We start from the raw sequence: 17,515 nt of genomic DNA, 5'->3' as shown, positions 1-17,515 counted from the left end.
TTTCATGGGTGACTCCTCAGCTACTGAATGACATATCCAAAGCAAGCCCCATTTCCACATACAACTGAAGTTCCTGCTGACCAAACTGCTTAGTACAGCATTAGTGCAATTATTCTGAATATGAATTCCCTGCCAATGGGTAAATAAATCAATAAATAAACCAATCAGTGAAAACTGATTTATTCAGTAAATATCTTGGTGTATGAACAGAACCTAGTCGGTGAGCTGTGGAAGGTAAATAGAGTATTAAATGAACTGCAACAACTGATGTAACATACTTGGTAGGAAATGAAATAAATTGTTTCCAGTTTTGTATATTTTTGCTTATGCTAATGGTACCTAAATGGTGTTAGGTAGATTTAAAAAGGTTTGAAGAATGTAGATAATGTTCTCAGCACTGATGTCCATTAGTAATTATTTCCTCTCTATTGTCTCAGCATTGTAAAATGTTGAGGATCTATTGCTCCTGAAGAAATTGTATAACAGCCTGACCATATGAACAGGAATACCAGTAGTAAAAAAAGTGAAAGTATTTATTCTACGTGACATACTCATAAAAATTTGAAAACGTAGATAAATGTTTAAATAATTATCTAGGCTAAAAATATTCAGCAGTGGAACATGTGACTAACTTCTTCCTTAATGTCACTCCACAAGTATAAAGAAATCTGAAAGAGTAGAAGATTGTGGAGAGCTGTTTTGTTTCAAATAACTTTATTTTTTCTTATTTATCTTTACATACACATATCCCAAGTAAATATATATATACTTTTTACCTAAGAATCTCAGGAATACTGATGTTCTTAATATTGTTTGATGGTTTCCTGGTGGTTTGAGGTTTGTATCGTACAAGTTCTTGCAGCCTTGATCAGGAAGGCCAAGAGTTGGTGCTGCAGTAAAAACATGATTCCTCCTGGCAGTTCCTCCTGGTGACACTTATTTCTCTCTGTGGACTGCAGGCAGAGACTAGATGACTAATTTGGTCTGGATGCCTAATTTTATTTTATGTCATTATGGTATGTGTAGAATGACCAATATATTGTGTAGAAATCATTGATTAATTTCAAATTTGATCATGAAGAAATTTTGCTCTTTTGCTACTACAGTGTTTTGAAACCAACCAGACCTCCCCATGTATTGGTGTGAATTGTGGGAAAACATCAGCCCAAGATATTTTCCATATAAATTCAAATTTAGACAGATAAATACCCAAATGCAGTATCATGTCATCAAAACTGATATATTTTCAAATAATATACAAGCAATAGCAATGATTTAGTTTAGGATAATGTCTTGAGACCCTTGATGAGGGCAGGGATACATGGTACTTGTATACATATGTTGTCCATATGTGTAGTAGAAGTATTATTCTTGCCAAAATCTATAGAAATAATCCAACAGAATGACTTATTTTTAACTCTTCATGCCAAAATATTAAACTGTTCAAAAAAGTGTAGAATCCAAATGGGAAAACTTTGGGAAATTAACGTTACTTTTCTGTAATTGTACAAACATAAATGTAAAATTGCTAAGAAAAGGAAAGCAGTAACTCTTGGTTTATTTATTCCCATGGTGTCCTTTTCAACATGGGTGTGGTTGAAATACCTCTTTTATATTGGATTCGTTTTTACAGATTTTTACATGGGAGCACTTTACTTATAGTTAGGATTGCAACAACTTCACTATGAAGCTGTATATTATCTCTGTTTAATTGAGAAAAATTAGTTTTGTCTGAAAATTTCCAGATGTGTTATAACTACAATACATTCCTGTGGAGTCTGGAGAAAATCAGTCATACTCTTTCCTTAAGGCTGGGCTTATCAGATTTTCTAATTCTAGTAAAACTAATATGTTACTCCTAACATAAACTTTATACTGATTTGAATGTCATAAACCTGTTTCCATATTTTATAAGATAATAATCTAATTAAAACTAATTTTAGTTGCTTTTTCTGTATGATAAATATATTCTGGGTCCCGTCCTGCATCTATTGAATTATGCTTCCTGGAAGTCATGGGCTGGATGTGATCCTTATTTTGTCCTGTGGGATTCAGTGCAGGCAGCACTGGGCAATGCTGGTGGTCTTTGTGCCTCAGATAGGCAATGATGGCTGTGAGACATCACCATCAATCATAGTTGTAAATTATGATTGGACTGCATTTTGCACTCATATTGTCCTTAATTTGCAGATGTATAAATGATTGTACAGCAGGGTGATAAACTGAATCTCCAAGTGTTATTTTCCATATTTTTCACAGAAAGCAGCCCTTGTGTGACACTAATAAATTAGGTGTCTGGTTAGAAAAATAATCTACTATTGTCTTCTATCAGACATCTCTCACTGTCAAATAAAATAATGGTTGTACAAGCATTGCCAGTTTGATTTGTGCCCCTGTTCACTGCATAAAGCAGCAGCCCTGCACTCACAGCCATGAATGCTGATGTGGGAGAAGTGAGGGCACGGGTACAGAGTGCACAGGCTGATGTTCCGTACATAACCTTCCTGCTGGTTCTGCAGCCTCAGCAGCATCTCTGTGTCATTTTGTCTGCTTGTAACTTTCTTAATCTGTTGTAACTTTCTTAATCCATCAAATACACAGTAACAACCTAGAAATTTCTGTCTGCCTTGGTCATAACTAAAGTGGGTTCAAGAGTTGTGCAACACAGACCGCTAACATTTAATGTGATCTGAATAACTGTTAGAAATCGCAGGTCTCTGTAAATCTGGGATGAATAAAAGATTGTAAATTGTTGGAAAGTAAGACAACCCAATGGAAGATTGCCAGTCTTGACTGGTGTTGAATGCTGGAGAACTCGTGATGTTCCTACGTATTTTACAATGATTGTTGCTGCCACTGGTAGAATGGATTCCTCATTTCCAGTGAGGATTGATATGGTTTCTCACCAATGGACCTTGCTGTGCTCCTATTTGATAGAGGGAAGTGCCAGGTACTACCAGATATTTATCTCCAGATGGGTGCAGATGGTGATTAAATCACCTCTTAACCTCGTTGACAAGAAAAGGAAATTGACCTTGTTGCATGTCTTGTGTAAGCACCATGAATAGAAGTATAAACTTTTTTTTTTCAACTTTCAAGTTTTTGAGACACTGACAGAAGTAATTTCTTCCTATGTAACCACTATTCATCTCTATTTTTAATTCCATTTATCATACATCCAAAGGGTGGTAGTGACAGCCTACTTTTATAACTTCTATTTGGCTGATATCCATGAGGTCCCATGTACCTTTTCCAAGTTCGTTGATTTGCTGAATGCAGATTTTCATCCTGTGTGTGACCTTAATTTGTTTCATTGCGTTTGGCCATGTTGAAACATAACTTCTGCTTTAATGGTCTGACTCACTCCATTTCATATAATTTACTCTGATTAGTGATTACTGACCTGTCACTTTTGGACATCCACAATTATCTTCAGCAAAAAGTTTAAAGTTTTTTTCCACATTTCTCATAAAGATGATAGCATTTAAAGAATAGCAAAGACACTTGGAATTACACTGAAAATACCCTCTGAATACTGACTCTCTCCAAGTTTCCAGATCTTTCAGCTTTCAATTTCTTTATATGCTTGATAGCTTTGTTCTAGACTTTTATGACTGCTGTTGAGTAGTCCTCAGCTAGTACAAATCTTCCTGTACTTACTGTGAGGTTGGTTACCTATGAGTGATATTTGTTGGTGCAAATATCAGATGGGACTGTTCTTGTGACCTGTGCAGTGGCATCCTGAAACTGTCATTCTTATTTTATTCCTCTCCCATCTGTTTTTAGTGTATTGCCTGTCTTAAAATGACCAAGATTGCAGTGAATTGTTCAATTTTACTTTAATGTAATATACAAAATAGCCATTCTAAATTGCAAATTAATACATTTTATATAAAATCCAATGTACAGTATCTTAAATTTGTTTAAATAGTATTATAAATGTAATTTTAGGGAAGAGTCTGTCCTGGAGTGATGCAGTCTTATGTTAATTACAGTTCATTTTGATATCCCTGCTGTTTGTTAAAAAATCCTTCCTAGATTCTAGAAACATCCTTATGAACTCAGGTTTGGCTCCAATCAAAACAAGAATGAACTCCCAGGGATGTTTTTTTTTCATTTCAACTTTGTTTTCCCCCACACAGATTAATAAAATCCTTTGCTGGGTCCTCCAGTTTGAATGTCATTTGCCATCTGCTTCAGAGCTCATCTTCATCTGATAAAGCATCAAGGTAATCCGTATCAACATATAGGAGAAATCCAGAAAACAAGCTGTCTGCCCACATTGGATCAGAAAAGAGACCATTTTGGTCAGTGTAGAAGATTTCAAGCCATACTTCATCCTCTGGCTGAAGGTAGATCACCGTGGATCCAGAAGCGACGTCATGGTTGCCGGTGTTGGCGTCGAAAGTCTTGATGCGGTACTTGCCATTGTGAACCAGCCCAATGGCAAGGTGCTTGTTTGCTAAGGTGATGTCATAAGAAAAATAATAAATCCCGGGGATGGCACAAATGAACTTCCCTGTGGATGGGTTGTAATGCTCCCCCTCGTTGAAGAGGACTTTATTGAACACAATTGGTAGTCTTTCCTCTGGGTAGCTCGTGGTGATGCCGACAGAAAAGGCAGATTTCAGTACGATCTTTCCACACTTGCAGACCCCTGGTGCTCCTGGCTCTCCTCGGTCTCCTTTATCTCCCTTAGGTCCAGGTGGTCCAGCTGGACCTACGTCACCTTTGGCACCAGTCAATCCTCCAGGTCCTTTCTTACCAGACTCACCTTGGTCTCCCTTCTCTCCAGCTGGTCCTAATGGCCCAGTCTTTCCTCTTAAACCTTCAAAAACATTTTAAGTTTGTTAATCGTTGCACATATCACCTCAGTAAATGATTGTGTGGGCTACTGTGTGTGCCTGAACAAACAAGAAAAACATGGTCAAAATTTCAAAATACTCTAGAAATACTTGCAAAATTTTCTAGTAAGTTTGCAAAAGAAATGCCACTAAGTGATAATATCTTCATGTGGCTTGATTACATATTAAAGAATGTTATATGTAATCAATCTATTGCTGCCTGAACTACTAGGCACTACTGATGGCAGGGACAGCAGCATGACTACCTATGTAGTGATACTCGTGCACTACATATTTCCTAAAAATAGAGCCTTTTTAGTGCATTCCTAAGCACCTGCTAATCTTTTAAGCCTGGTCAATGGCACAGGTGGGACTATTTATTTGAGACCACGCGTACTTTATTCTTTCCAATCTTTTTCTTAGCATCTGTGTTAAGAAAGGTTGTGTATTTACATTTCTTTACACTGATATATGTGCATACTCTCACTGTATTTATATATGGACACACTTAAACCCACACAGGCACATACACACACTCATCATATATAAATATATATATACACACCTATAGATATAGATATGGATATATAAATATGTGTATAACAGTGATGATGACAGATCTTGCTTTCTTGTTACTACTGTGTTAATTTACATAAATATTCAATACCTGCACTCCCTTTTTCACCTTTTTCTCCCTTCCTGCCATCTCTACCATCTCTTCCTGGAAGACCAATGCGTCCATGTGGCCCTGGGGTTCCACTGGCTCCAGGGGGGCCAGCAGGGCCTGGCAAACCTGGGATGCTGCAGATATATCTGGTGTAGTAATTTTCTCCTTTGCTCTGGCTTTGAAGAGGTTGTTCACTTGTGTAGATGGCAAAACTTGTAATGTACAGCAGCACAAACATCCTCAGATCTGGGAAAAAAAAAATTAGTCAGACACTTTAGTCACATGAAAATGGCTCTGAGTATGCAAATAAGTGTGACACTGTGATGCATTATGCACAAGTAGGGGTGCAGACCTCAACCTGGAATTTCTGCATTACCAAAATCCATGTAGGACGCAAGGAGGAAAGTCTGTCAGGTTGGAGATTTTTCTGGGCACTGTACAAGTTGCTGTGTGACTTTCAAGTAAGTAGCTGTAGACTGACATAGTGTAACTGGTGAATCTCAGCTTTCTGAGGCCAAATGTTGACACATGAAAAAATAATCTGGATTTTTTCAATGCAAAGACCTTTGCATAGTTTATTTTGTCTTTGGTCCCTATACAAGCTTTACAGCTAAAAGCCCTCTTGCTGGAGGGAGTTAGTCTATGCTAGAGGCATGTGCCTGTAGTCAGGATAAAGCTTACACCTTCATTTCATTTTGAAATTTGCCCTTATGGTGGCAAATGAATCTCCAGCTTAAACAACTGCAGCAGAAACTTGCTGAAGCTGCAGAAAGGATGGAAGGCAGTTAGAGAGCTCCAGCTTCAGTGCCCCTTAGAAACAGCACAAATAAACACTTCACCCCAATCCTCAGGTGGAACCAGGCACTGCCCTGCCCTGCCCTGCAGGGGATGGTGGGGTGTGAATGGGCTGCTAATAGGTTGAGTTTTTTAAGCCTGGCTTAGGCTGTCATATACAATGAACTGTGTCACAATATCTTGCAAGAAAAATGATTAAATCTTTATATATGGTATTTGGGCGCTTTCATAAACGATTGGGTAGAAATTTCTCTGTCCCACTGTATACTGGGATACTAGAGAAAAGTAACTGTAGAAACAGTGACATGCTGAGTAATTGCAGTACCTGATATACAAAGGTGTCTTAAATTTAGTGTTGCATTAGCAGAGAGTCAGTCATGGGTCAGGTGAGAACCTACAAGTCAAGCTGTTTTTTCTAGTTCCTTTGCTGTCTTCTCAGAAAATTTGTGTGCGTTTTTTTGTTGGAGCTGTCCATTCTGTCAGAGTAATTTACAGCATTCAAGGAAATTGGAATCCACAGGTTTCTGTAGGGGGAAAAAATGGAATGGGAGATTGAGAAAAAATATCTGTAAAATGCAGTCTTTTTTTTACAGTGAGTCATAGACTCACAGAGCCATTAAGGTTGGAAAAGACCTTTAAGATAAGATTATCAAGTCCAGCCATCCACCCAACATCATCACCATATTCATCACTAAACAATGTAAAATCCACACGTTTCTTGAACACTTCCAGAGATGGTGACTCTGCTGCTTTCCTGGGCAGCCTGTTCCAATGCTACTCAGCCCTTTCTGTGAAGACAGATTTCCTGCTACCCAGTCTAACCCTCCAGTGCCCCAGTTTAACATTATTTCCTTTCATCCTGTCTTGTTCCCTGGGAGAAGACACTGACCCCCACCTGGCTGCCACCTCCTTTCAGGGAGCTGTGGAACAGGATGAGGTCTCCCCAAACCTCCAGGCTAAACACTCCCAGCTGCCTCAGCTGCTCCTCACAGGACCTTTGCTCCAGGCCCTTCATCAGCTCTGCTGCCCTTCCCTGGGCATGGTCCAGCACCTCAGTGTCTTTCTTGAAGTGAGATTCCAAAGCTGAGCACAGGATTTGAGGTGTGTCCTCACCAGTGCCCAGGATGGGGGGACAATCCCTGCCCTGGTCCCACTGGTCACACTATTGCTGGTACAGGCCAGGTGCCTTGGGCCTCCTTGGCCTCCTGGGCACAGCTGGCTCACATTCAGCCACTGTCACCAGCACCCCAGGTCCTTTTCCCCTGGGCAGCTTTCCAGCCACTCTGCCCCAGCCTGTGGCACTGCCTGAGGCTGCAGGACCCTGCACTGGACCTTGTCGAACCTCACACAACCAGCCTCAGCCCCCTGATCCAGCCTCTCCAGATCCCTCTGCAGAACCTTTTAATCTAGAAATTGTTGTTCTCATTCTCCCCTCTGTGATACTGGTTGGCATTAACTGATTTAAAACCCCAAGCCATTACATTTATTTGCAGTTCATGATATTTCAACTGGTATATGGATGGCATGGTCAGATCTATTCAGCAAAGATCAGCATATATGTATATACATGCATGCACAATCATACACAGTCTTTATGAAGAATCTTTTATTTTACAGAGTGGAAAATTAGAAAATGTTATGGTTAACAGTGATAATGCAGAAAAAATATAAAAATAGTATATTTGTAGAGAAATAAACAATGCTCCAAAATTCTCTTCAGTGATAAACATTTTGCTTTTCATTTTAGACATCTTGCATCAAATTGGCAGAAACCAAACTAATAATTTTGCTGTTATTTGATGAAGCCTTACCATACAGTCAGGCATAACAGTCTCCACAAATGGATTAGCATATGAATGCTGAACATTACAGCACACCAGTGAATGATAACTCCAAGGCAGTTGTTAGCTACAAGACAAACTTCACAGTGACGTTTGCTCTGATGTACTACTGAGCAAACTCAAATAAAGCTCATGGATTTTCATGGGACTTAAATCAGGGACAAAAAAGCTCTCTGCAGAGAAGAAAAACTTTAAACACTTAGCCAGGAGGGAACAGCTTGGAGGGACTTCATGCTTCAAGCTGCATACGCATTTTACGCAAAGCTGGTGGATAAGAAGCAGACATGACCTAAGGATCAAGGACTGGAAAAAAATCCTGCCCTTTGCCAGATGAAAGTCTGAATCAGTAGGCTGGATATTCCCACACCGTGTTGCATGTAAGCCAGGCAAAAACTATCTCAACAATTTCTAGTTTTGCCTGTGTCAAGGGTATCTTACAAATCAGAGTAAAAACCTTCACACAGCTGCTCCTGTCACTGGCTGGCCAGTACCTTATTGATGTGTGAAGCTGTCTCCAGCTCCCAGACCTCCCCTGCTGTTCTTCTCATGTGCCTGCAGGAAATTAATTGGTCTGGGACATGTATTTCTAAATAGACCATGGGAAAAAATGTCATTTGGGGAAGGTGAGGGGAATGGGGTTGTTGAGATAGGGATGTGACTTAGATGGCTGGGGCTTTGTGTTTGGAGAACCAGTTCAGGATGGAGAAGGCATAGAGGACAATATACAGAGATTTCATCTATGTGTTGGGGGTCTTAAGGAGTGACAGGGCTGTGCGACTGAATGGTGGGAATGCAGTTAGGTAAATAGGGCTGGACTTGGGAGAAAATTATTATAATGGTTCAGGTGATGATGTTTACAGACCTGAATTCATTCTTGGGGGAACACAGAAAGCTGCTTCCAACAGTGGTGGCCAAAAAATGACATTTGGGAAACCATGCATTAACCCAGAGAATCAGGAATTCTCTTGCCCTTTGAATTCAGACTCTTGCATTTCTTTGTACATAACAGTAGTTATTTTATAAGAAGGAGGGATGCCTGTCTGTTAGTGCAGTCTCTTGGAAAGAGACTCAAAAGGGAATCTCCTCAGACCAAGGAAAGAAGGACAGTGCTGAACGCATGCCCCCTATTTCCCAGTGAGTGCCCTTAAAAGCACTACAGAAAAGTTAAAGGTGAAAAAGAACATATGACCATGGCTTTTGAAATTTCACGTTGACTTAGGAGGCCAAAATCAGAGATTTCAGTTCACAGGGTTTTAAGAAGTTAGAGGGTATAACAGACTTCCCAGATCACTTCCTCAGGAGTCACCTATTGTTGCAGTTTTATTGTTGTAGTTAAATATTTGTCCACAGAGAGTTAACTGGGAGGCAGAACGTGAATCATAAATAACACTTTGTTCTTGGCTTCTGGTTGTCCTTTTCAAAGATAAAAAACTTTTGTCCATAAACTGGGGCAGGAAACAAAGTCCTTGATATATGCCAAGTGATTTGTCTCCAGAGAAAAACAACATTTGAGGAGTTCAATGTATTTTTCCAAAAACTGAAAGCCAGAATAAGCACATGGTATTCTTCTTCAGAACAATAACAGACATCTTCATTATAGCCATCATCAAAAATAATAATGAAAATTATATAAACTCAGAGTTAAAATGATGTTATTCCACGTTTAGGAAATGGCATTTCAATAAGTTCCAAATCCACTAGGTAGAGGAAGAATGCACATCAGGGCATTCACTGGAAGATGATGGACATGCTGATCAGTTCTAGTCATAGAATTACAGGATAGTTTGTGTTGGAAGGGACCTTTCAGATCACCTAGTTCCAGCCTCCCTGCTGTGCGCAGGGACACTTTTCACTATACAAGTTTTCTCCGAATGGTTTCTAAAACAGATTTTCCAAGTGAGTTCTTAAAGTTATCTCATTCATTTAATACTGGAAAAACATTCAGAAAACTTTTCTGGACCTTGTTGCAGTCTGTTAAGGTGGCAGATCCAAAGAATCAAAAGCAGGTGGCCAGCAGGTCAAGGGAGGTGCTTATGCCTCTCTACTCCACTCTCGTGAGATCCCACCTGGAATGCTGTGCCCAAATCTGGGATCTTCAGCGAGGAAGGACATGGACATGCTGGAGCAGGTTCAGAGGGGACCACAAAGACAATCAAGGGTCTGGAGCACCTCTCCTATGAACACTCACTGAGGAAGTCAGTACTTAAAAGTGGTACTTGTGAGAAAGATGGAGACAGACTGTTTAGTAGGGCCTGTTGCAATAGGTCAAGGGGATATGGCTTTAAACTAACATAGGGTAGATTTAAAATAGACAGAAGGGAGACATTTTTTATCCTGATGATGGCAAAACACTGAAACAGGTTGTCCAGAGAGGTGGTCAATGCCCCATCCTTGGAAACATTCAAGGCCATGTTGAACAGGGCTCTAAGCAAAGTTATCTAGTTGGAGATGTGCCTGATGATTGCAGGGGGGTTGGACTAAATGATTTTTAAAGGTCTCTTCCAACACAAACTGTTCTGTAATTCTATGATCTCTCTTGAGAACATACCCTGTAAGTTAGATCCCCACTGAAGCCAGGGCTCAGCACAGGCCTTTCATCAAGACATTAGGAAATCTCATTTCATTACTGCTATACTCAGACTATGTCACTAACATTTTTTTAAACTTAGAAATTCAGGGATTGTAAGAAATTGCCAGTTTTGAGACTTTCTGGTATATGATCTAATATTTCTCACTTGTTCAACTATGTAGTGCTAATTCTAAAATTTATTAATTGGCATTGTTTTGAAACAAGCCTAGAAGATTTCCCATGAATTTGTTGTAAATAAAAACTGGGTCAAGTGCCAGTAGCTATTAGTCACAAGCTACCCTGACTATGTTCTTACTTTTGTTTGCCCTGCTAGCTTTGAATTCACTTCCAATACATACACACAGCTGTTTAGGCAGTAGAAGATATGTTTTAACTTCCTTGTGCACAAAGGCATAGATGAGAAATTGTGATACCTGTGGGCCCTTTCTGTCTGCAGCCCTGGCAATGGATTAGTGGTAAAGAGCAAGATACTCTGTATGTCCTTTGGCTTTCCAAATGCAAAGGCCCCAAATGCCCCACAGAGCTACCAGGAATCCTCCTTGTGAGAGGAGCAGATCTTCCCCAACTCTCCCATCTAGGAACTGTAGGGTAGGAGAAACAAAGTGAATAAGGAGATAATAAGTCTGGATGAGAAGTAGAGAGAGAGAGACATCTTCAGCAATTAATGTGAAATCTCACTGGCTATGCCAGTCTTTTCCCTCTCAAAACATGATCCACAAAAATCAGCTGTGTCCCCATGCCTGAAGGGTTCAAACCTGCCATTCAATCTGCCACCACCACTTACCTTTCTACACGGCCTAAGAAACAGGTGTTTATGGCTTCACATGCCACATTCAGTAGTTTCTTTGCTCTGTAAGATTTTTATGCCATCAAAATATGTGAATCTTAATGATGTTTTTTTTTTTTTCCCCCATGGATTTTACAGTGATCACCCACCTTCAGTTGGCCAAAGCTTTATACATCTCCCAGCTTGTTTTGTGTTATTGGGGGCTATGCTGGACTTCCAGAGCTTCACCTGTAACACCACACCTTACTCTAATGAATCAAGACCACAGCTGGCCATTACCACAGTGCTTGGGTTACCTACATAACCTAGCAATCTTCACAGGGCTTTGCACTCTTTTGTTTCCCTTGTGTAAGAAGGGGAAAGTGACCCAACAGTGTTTGAGCAGTTTGAACTTCTGACTCCCAGTACCAGAGCAGCTGATGGTGCCCAAAGGAATCAATCAGCCAGTGGGAAGGACCATTAGCTAAATATTTCTGAGAAAAAAATCCTTAAAGGCCTCATTAGCAGTGCTGACATTTAACAGTCTCACTCACTTAAGTTTGCAGTCAGTCATGTTAGAACAATCCTCTTCATAACTTTGTTGAATGCAGTCAGATTCTTCAACCAGGTTTCAAGCCTCCATTAAAAATCAAGTGCTTGTAATCAAGGCCAGAAGTTTAGTATGCTTGATTTTCAAAGTATCAGAAGAGTGGGAGCAATTTTATTTCTCAGTGTCTGTCTTTAGACATAGTCTCTCCAGGTACTGCCATTATTTGGAAGGTTGTTTTTCTGAAAAATGCCAGAGAGCCTGGTCAAGATGTGTGCTGGTGAGATAGCTTGACTCAGCTGGTGGGAATTTTAACAAGAATGCTGGCAGGCAAAGCGCTTTCACTGCCAGCTGTACCAGAACACACAAATAAACACAACCTGACAGAATTTGTTTTGACAGAAGGCCAAGAAGTGAGGCCAGTTGCTTACAGTTGGCAAGTGACATGGAGACAATAGATGTTTGCTTGCAGTGTAGAGAAAAATGTCCAGGATTTAACACTGGGAGACTGAGGATTTGAGTGTACCTATGCCTCAGGTGCAAGATTATTTGAAATGTGTTCTCTATTTCCTTAAAATAAAATAGGAAAAAGACACAAGGTCCCATAAATTAGAAGCTGTCTTCAGGGATTACCTAGAATTTGAAGGGTTTGTTATGAATCTGGACTGGAATACAGCATATGGAAGCACATAGGCTTCTAAAGATGTGGATAGATGCCTAGAGCAGTGTGCCCCTCTCCTGTGAAAAGTATTTCTATTCAAGCAGGCTTCCTCCTCTTGGTTCCTCTCCAGCCCTTAGCAGGAAAATTTCCATCTCCTGTCTTAGATCATTCTGTCTTGCCAACCTTGTAATGATAGAAGAGAATTAAAAAACAGGCTGGGTAAGCCATTTTGGATGGTTTGGAAAGAGGAAAAACAGGGCGCAAAAATGTCAAACTGCAAGGTACATGGGGACAAATAAGAAGAAAAGTCACAGATTCTTGCCACAAGTCATGGGGACAGACTTCCCCTGCCTCGTACCTTGTGCTTGCTTGTGTTCCCACCTGGGCTTTGTGAGCAGAAGCCCACAGAGAGCTCCCCTTGTGATAGCAATCACTTTGCACAGGAGTGACTGATGGGGGACAGCCAGCAAAGCAAGAGCTACTTTGGGAGCTTCACTGGATATATAGCTGAATATGCTGTGGTCCCTGGGCATGGCTAAATTCTCATGCCCTCAAGGTAAATGTTATTTATCAGATCATGGACACCTCTGATGGATTCTGCTTCACCCAGTTGCTCCCTTGGTACAGTACACGGCACCAAAGGACAGTGTTCACCATGTGAGAGGAAAAATGTGAAGAGAAGAAAGCCTCCAACCCTCAAAAGGACACTCCTCCCCCAGAACATTGTTTTCTTCTGGAAGTTCATCCAATGATATCACCCTGGCACTGTGCCTTTCTGGGAGCTTTGTGGAAGAGTAGGGATCCAGCCAGGGACTGCATTCTACACTGAACTAGGCAGAGACCAAAGGAGCAGTTTAAAGGCTTAGACTGCACTGAGCTGGCTGATTTTTCTGAAGCAAGCTGGGGAAGGTGCCCATAAACTGCTTTGTCAGGGAAGCAGTGGAGTGCCCTGGGGCAGGGAGCAGCCCTGTTCAGCTCCATGGCAGTGTCTTGTCCCTGTCCTGCTGTAAATGGAAGAGGATATCTGTCCATGGCTTGACATGAGTAAATTTTTTCAAAACCCATCATAGTTAAGCTTTTTGGTGTACACTTGCAACAAATCAAGCTGATAGCTTTTCCATGAGGAAAACCAGAAGTTTTTCTTTCTTGGGCTGCACAGATGCTCAGGACAGCAGTGTGAGACCCAGGCTGTGCACACCTCACAGTGTTAGCGACATGGGGACATATCAGTGCTGCAGCTTTCTTGCAGGACTGCATCCACAGGGCACTGCAGTGGTCACTGCCCAGAGTTAGCTGCAAGGGCTTCATCTTCTGACCCTTGGTGTAATGCTGGCTTGGTCAAGAACAAGAAACATAGAGCTTCAAGAAACTGAAGTCAAACAAGAGAGAGGTGGTGGTGAATCTGAATCTTACAGAGGTGTGAGTGGCTGTGTCTCAGCACAAATGATAAATGTGTTTAAAAGCTGAAGTTTTACTGTAAATTAGTAGTGCTTGAACTTCTGAAAGCCTAAGGCATTTTGAAATGGCATGAGAGCTTTGAAGCCTCCTGTGCTTTCAGAATGCCACCAACACTGGCTTGTGTCCCCAGCCTCTGGGACTGACAGGCTCTCATGTCAACCCTGGTGGTCTCCATTTTACTGCTCTGACTCGTCAGTAAAATCCTGGCTTGAAAATCAGCATATTTTCCTGACTTTGGCTGTTCTGAGAAAAGTCCAGTTCTCCTGGAGGGAGCCTACCTCAAAGCTATTACTTCAACAGTATTACTTCCATATTTATATTGGAACAGAAAAAGAAGAATTTGGCCTGGTTTAGTCACATGTGCAATTGTTATGGTTAATGTCAGATTCAGGAGATTGGAGCCAGGAAGATATAAAAATAGAATAAAATTTATGTAATGTCTGCTTTTGGGTAATAACAGGTTTTTAAAGTATGCTTCTTCCTGATTAAATCAAACCTTTTATTTTCAGAGACGCTGACCTTGTTGTGAGACAGAAGGTCATGCACATTAAAAAGACAGCTCACAGTTTGGAGCCGTGAAATAAAATTCCATTTAAATTCTGTATGGTTTGATATTTTCTTACTGAAACAAAGGTTTCTGTTTCCATAGCAAAGCAGGAGGGACAATCCTTGCTCCCAGCAGACTGGCCAGGGGGGCTGTCTGCACCCAAGCCCACCCTTGGTATCTCCAGCACCCAGCTGTACCCAGCACACTCAGGACCCGCACTTGTGCTTGATGAGGCTGATGTTCTACAGCTCCATTTCTTGTGCAGGTTATTGTGCTGGGCGAGGGCTGGCTGTTCCCTGGGGCTGGAGAGATGGAACTCACAGGGAACAGGGGAACAGGGCAGGATCTCACCAGGCAGAGCCCGTCCCATCCCCAGCAGGAGCCAGGGCAGCCTGGAGATGGCCAGAGACAACCATGGCATCTGAGGCCAGACCAGAATATCACCTTGGTGGGTTCAGCTGGGCTGAAATGGGGTCCTGGACCCTGGGCTGGGTGATGGGACACCCCAGGAGAGGCTGGCAGGGACTGCAGGGATGTCAGTGCCCACAGGGCTCTGGGAGGCTGCAGGTTGTGCTTATTCAAAGAGAAAGAAAGCATTGGGTTCAGTCTACACACATGGAATTAACAGTTTTCAGAACGAGGCTTTCAAAGGGTTGTTTAATTCCATATGGATCTTTATGCCTCTCCCCACTGAAGCATTCACTGAGCCATGTAGAGAACCTGTGTCCTTCAGAATCTTGTCTTGCTTTCATCTGCCTCCAAATGAGAACCATTTCTATGTTTGGATTTGTAGAGTCTCAGTCCAGCGTGTTTAGAGTTTGTTTAGTACATGAATTGCCATGTACTGGGAAGGGACAAACTTGCTTATTTGAAAAAATTTTTGGATTGTTGTTATAACACACTGTAAAATCTAAAATCTGTTGTAAGAGCTCTTTCATGTTGAAATAACACTGACATTTTTTTCTCTGTGTTTCTGATTTGGACTATTCAGGCAGGAAGTTTTAAATTTTCAAGTAAAAAGTTTATGAAGAAAATGAAAGTATTATCTCATTTATTTTTTTTCTAACTTGTACAATCCTTGAAAGTGAAACACTCATGCTGTTATATAGAACTCTGGAGGGTCTGTCCACCTGTTTGGTTAACTACTATAGACTACTCTATATCCTGGTCACAGTCTGGCCTGACACTTCTTTTTTAATAAAGAGTTTAATGGAGAGGAGAGGAGAGGAGAGGAGAGGAGAGGAGAGGAGAGGAGAGGAGAGGAGAGGAGAGGAGAGGAGAGGAGAGGAGAGGAGAGGAGAGGAGAGGAGAGGAGAGGAGAGGAGAGGAGAGGAGAGGAGAGGAGAGGTGTGTCTTTGTTTGTCTTCTTTTGTTTGACACAAATTCATCTGACACACATTCTCTTAGAAGAATGACAGTTTTTCTTGTGATATAATAACTTCAGTTTGATACACATAATTATTTGTCAGCCTGCTTCTGTAGGTACTGAAATCAAATGCAAATCTCTCTTTTATTAATGGCATTTGATCAAATTCACAGAAAGGAAGGAAGAAAGAAAACAGAGTACAGAGTTTTCTTTCAGGAGATCTAATTTCTGTTCCTCAATCAGAAATGTCTATTCCATGGCAATTATTTAATCTTACATGCCTCTATTTATTCATCAGTAAAACAACAATATCAAAACCATCAGGGGTAATATTGCTCTGTTGATGTAAAAGCAGGTAATTCCAAGAGCACTTTTCAGATTTTGCTTTTCTTAAGTAAGTGCCATTTTGTATTTCAAATCAATTCTCTCATGGGAGATTAAAATGGATGAAGTCAGCATAATTCTTTCAGTTTTTTCATTACAGTGCAGATGAGGTCTAGCATCTGATAACCGGTCATTCCTGACAGAAGGTGTTTTCTCACTTAAGTTCTTGCAACAATAATTGGTCTGGTTTCTTTTGAAATCCATCCTGTCTGGGAAGTGTTTGTTTCCTTGGGTTCCTCCAGGGAACAGCACAAAAAAGCTGCAGCTGTCAGTCAGCATGCCACTCTCCAGCAGGAAAGTCTGGCCTTTGTGTGGTGGGGAGCAGGCTTTACTTTGCATGTGGTGGGATGTGATTTCAGCACAGTCTCCATGGGACACAAGTGGCCATTCCCAGATGGTCTGAAGGTCACAGTGTGTTTAGCAACCAGTTAAATCTCATTTTCACTTTAATTTCCCCTGATCTCAGTCTGTCAACAAGTTCCACCTGACCTTGAATTGCAGAGTGTTGGAGTCACCTCAGGCTGTCCCCAGCCCACCTGGAGCCATCTGACCCCCAGAGCAGCACTGGTGTGCACAGCCAGGAGGGCTCCATGGTGACCCAGGCTGAGGGTGCCCTGTGCCTGGGTACCAGCTGGCACATCCTGACACAGCCCCACAGAGCGTCCCTTGGGCAGGAGCACAGGACACAGAGGTACCACACAGTCACAGCCTGGGTGTGCAGCTGCAGTGCAAACACAACCCAGGCACTGGCATGTGCTGGGCTATGCCAAAATACATGTGTTTGTTACAAAGAGAAGTGATTGAAGAGAATCCTCTTCACAATTCCATAATCAGTGAATAAAATTCTCTGTTATTGTCGTGTCCGGAGTTGTGCTTGAGTTTCTCTCAAGTGTCTCCAGATATAGTTTACAATGATGACAATAAATTCAGTGTTGTTTTGCAGTTGCAGCTCCATGGCAGCAGATTGCCATGAGCCTTTTTCCATTTCAAACAGTGACCTTGATGTAAATTTATTTCTTAAGAAATTCTGGCAGGTTTGAGACAAACAG

The 17,515-nt window shown here is 41.3% G+C and overlaps 1 protein-coding gene across 3 annotated transcripts in view; it reads right to left on the bottom strand.

The window, feature by feature from the left end:
* Positions 1-688: 688 nt before the first annotated feature.
* C1QTNF7 (C1q and TNF related 7) overlaps positions 689-17,515 on the bottom strand; it is a 39,401-nt gene continuing 22,574 nt past the window's right edge. The window contains exons 2-4 of one of the 3 annotated variants that reach the window (XM_005485022.3): positions 6,632-6,830; positions 5,512-5,757; positions 689-4,828 (exon numbers count right to left, since the gene is read on the bottom strand). In XM_005485022.3, the coding sequence (XP_005485079.1) occupies positions 4,197-4,828; positions 5,512-5,749 (870 nt within the window). In that variant the 5' untranslated portion in view covers positions 5,750-5,757; positions 6,632-6,830 and the 3' untranslated portion in view covers positions 689-4,196. The remainder of the gene's footprint in view (positions 4,829-5,511; positions 5,758-6,631; positions 6,831-17,515) is intronic. The other 2 variants (XM_074541772.1, XM_074541773.1) reach the window with 2 other exon arrangements.

Source organism: Zonotrichia albicollis, chromosome 5 (genome assembly GCF_047830755.1).
Source record: "Zonotrichia albicollis isolate bZonAlb1 chromosome 5, bZonAlb1.hap1, whole genome shotgun sequence".
In the NCBI taxonomy this organism is placed as follows: Eukaryota; Metazoa; Chordata; class Aves; order Passeriformes; family Passerellidae; genus Zonotrichia; species Zonotrichia albicollis.
The sequence above is the reverse complement of the archived record's forward strand: the minus strand, read 5'-3'. Positions and strand labels throughout refer to the sequence as shown.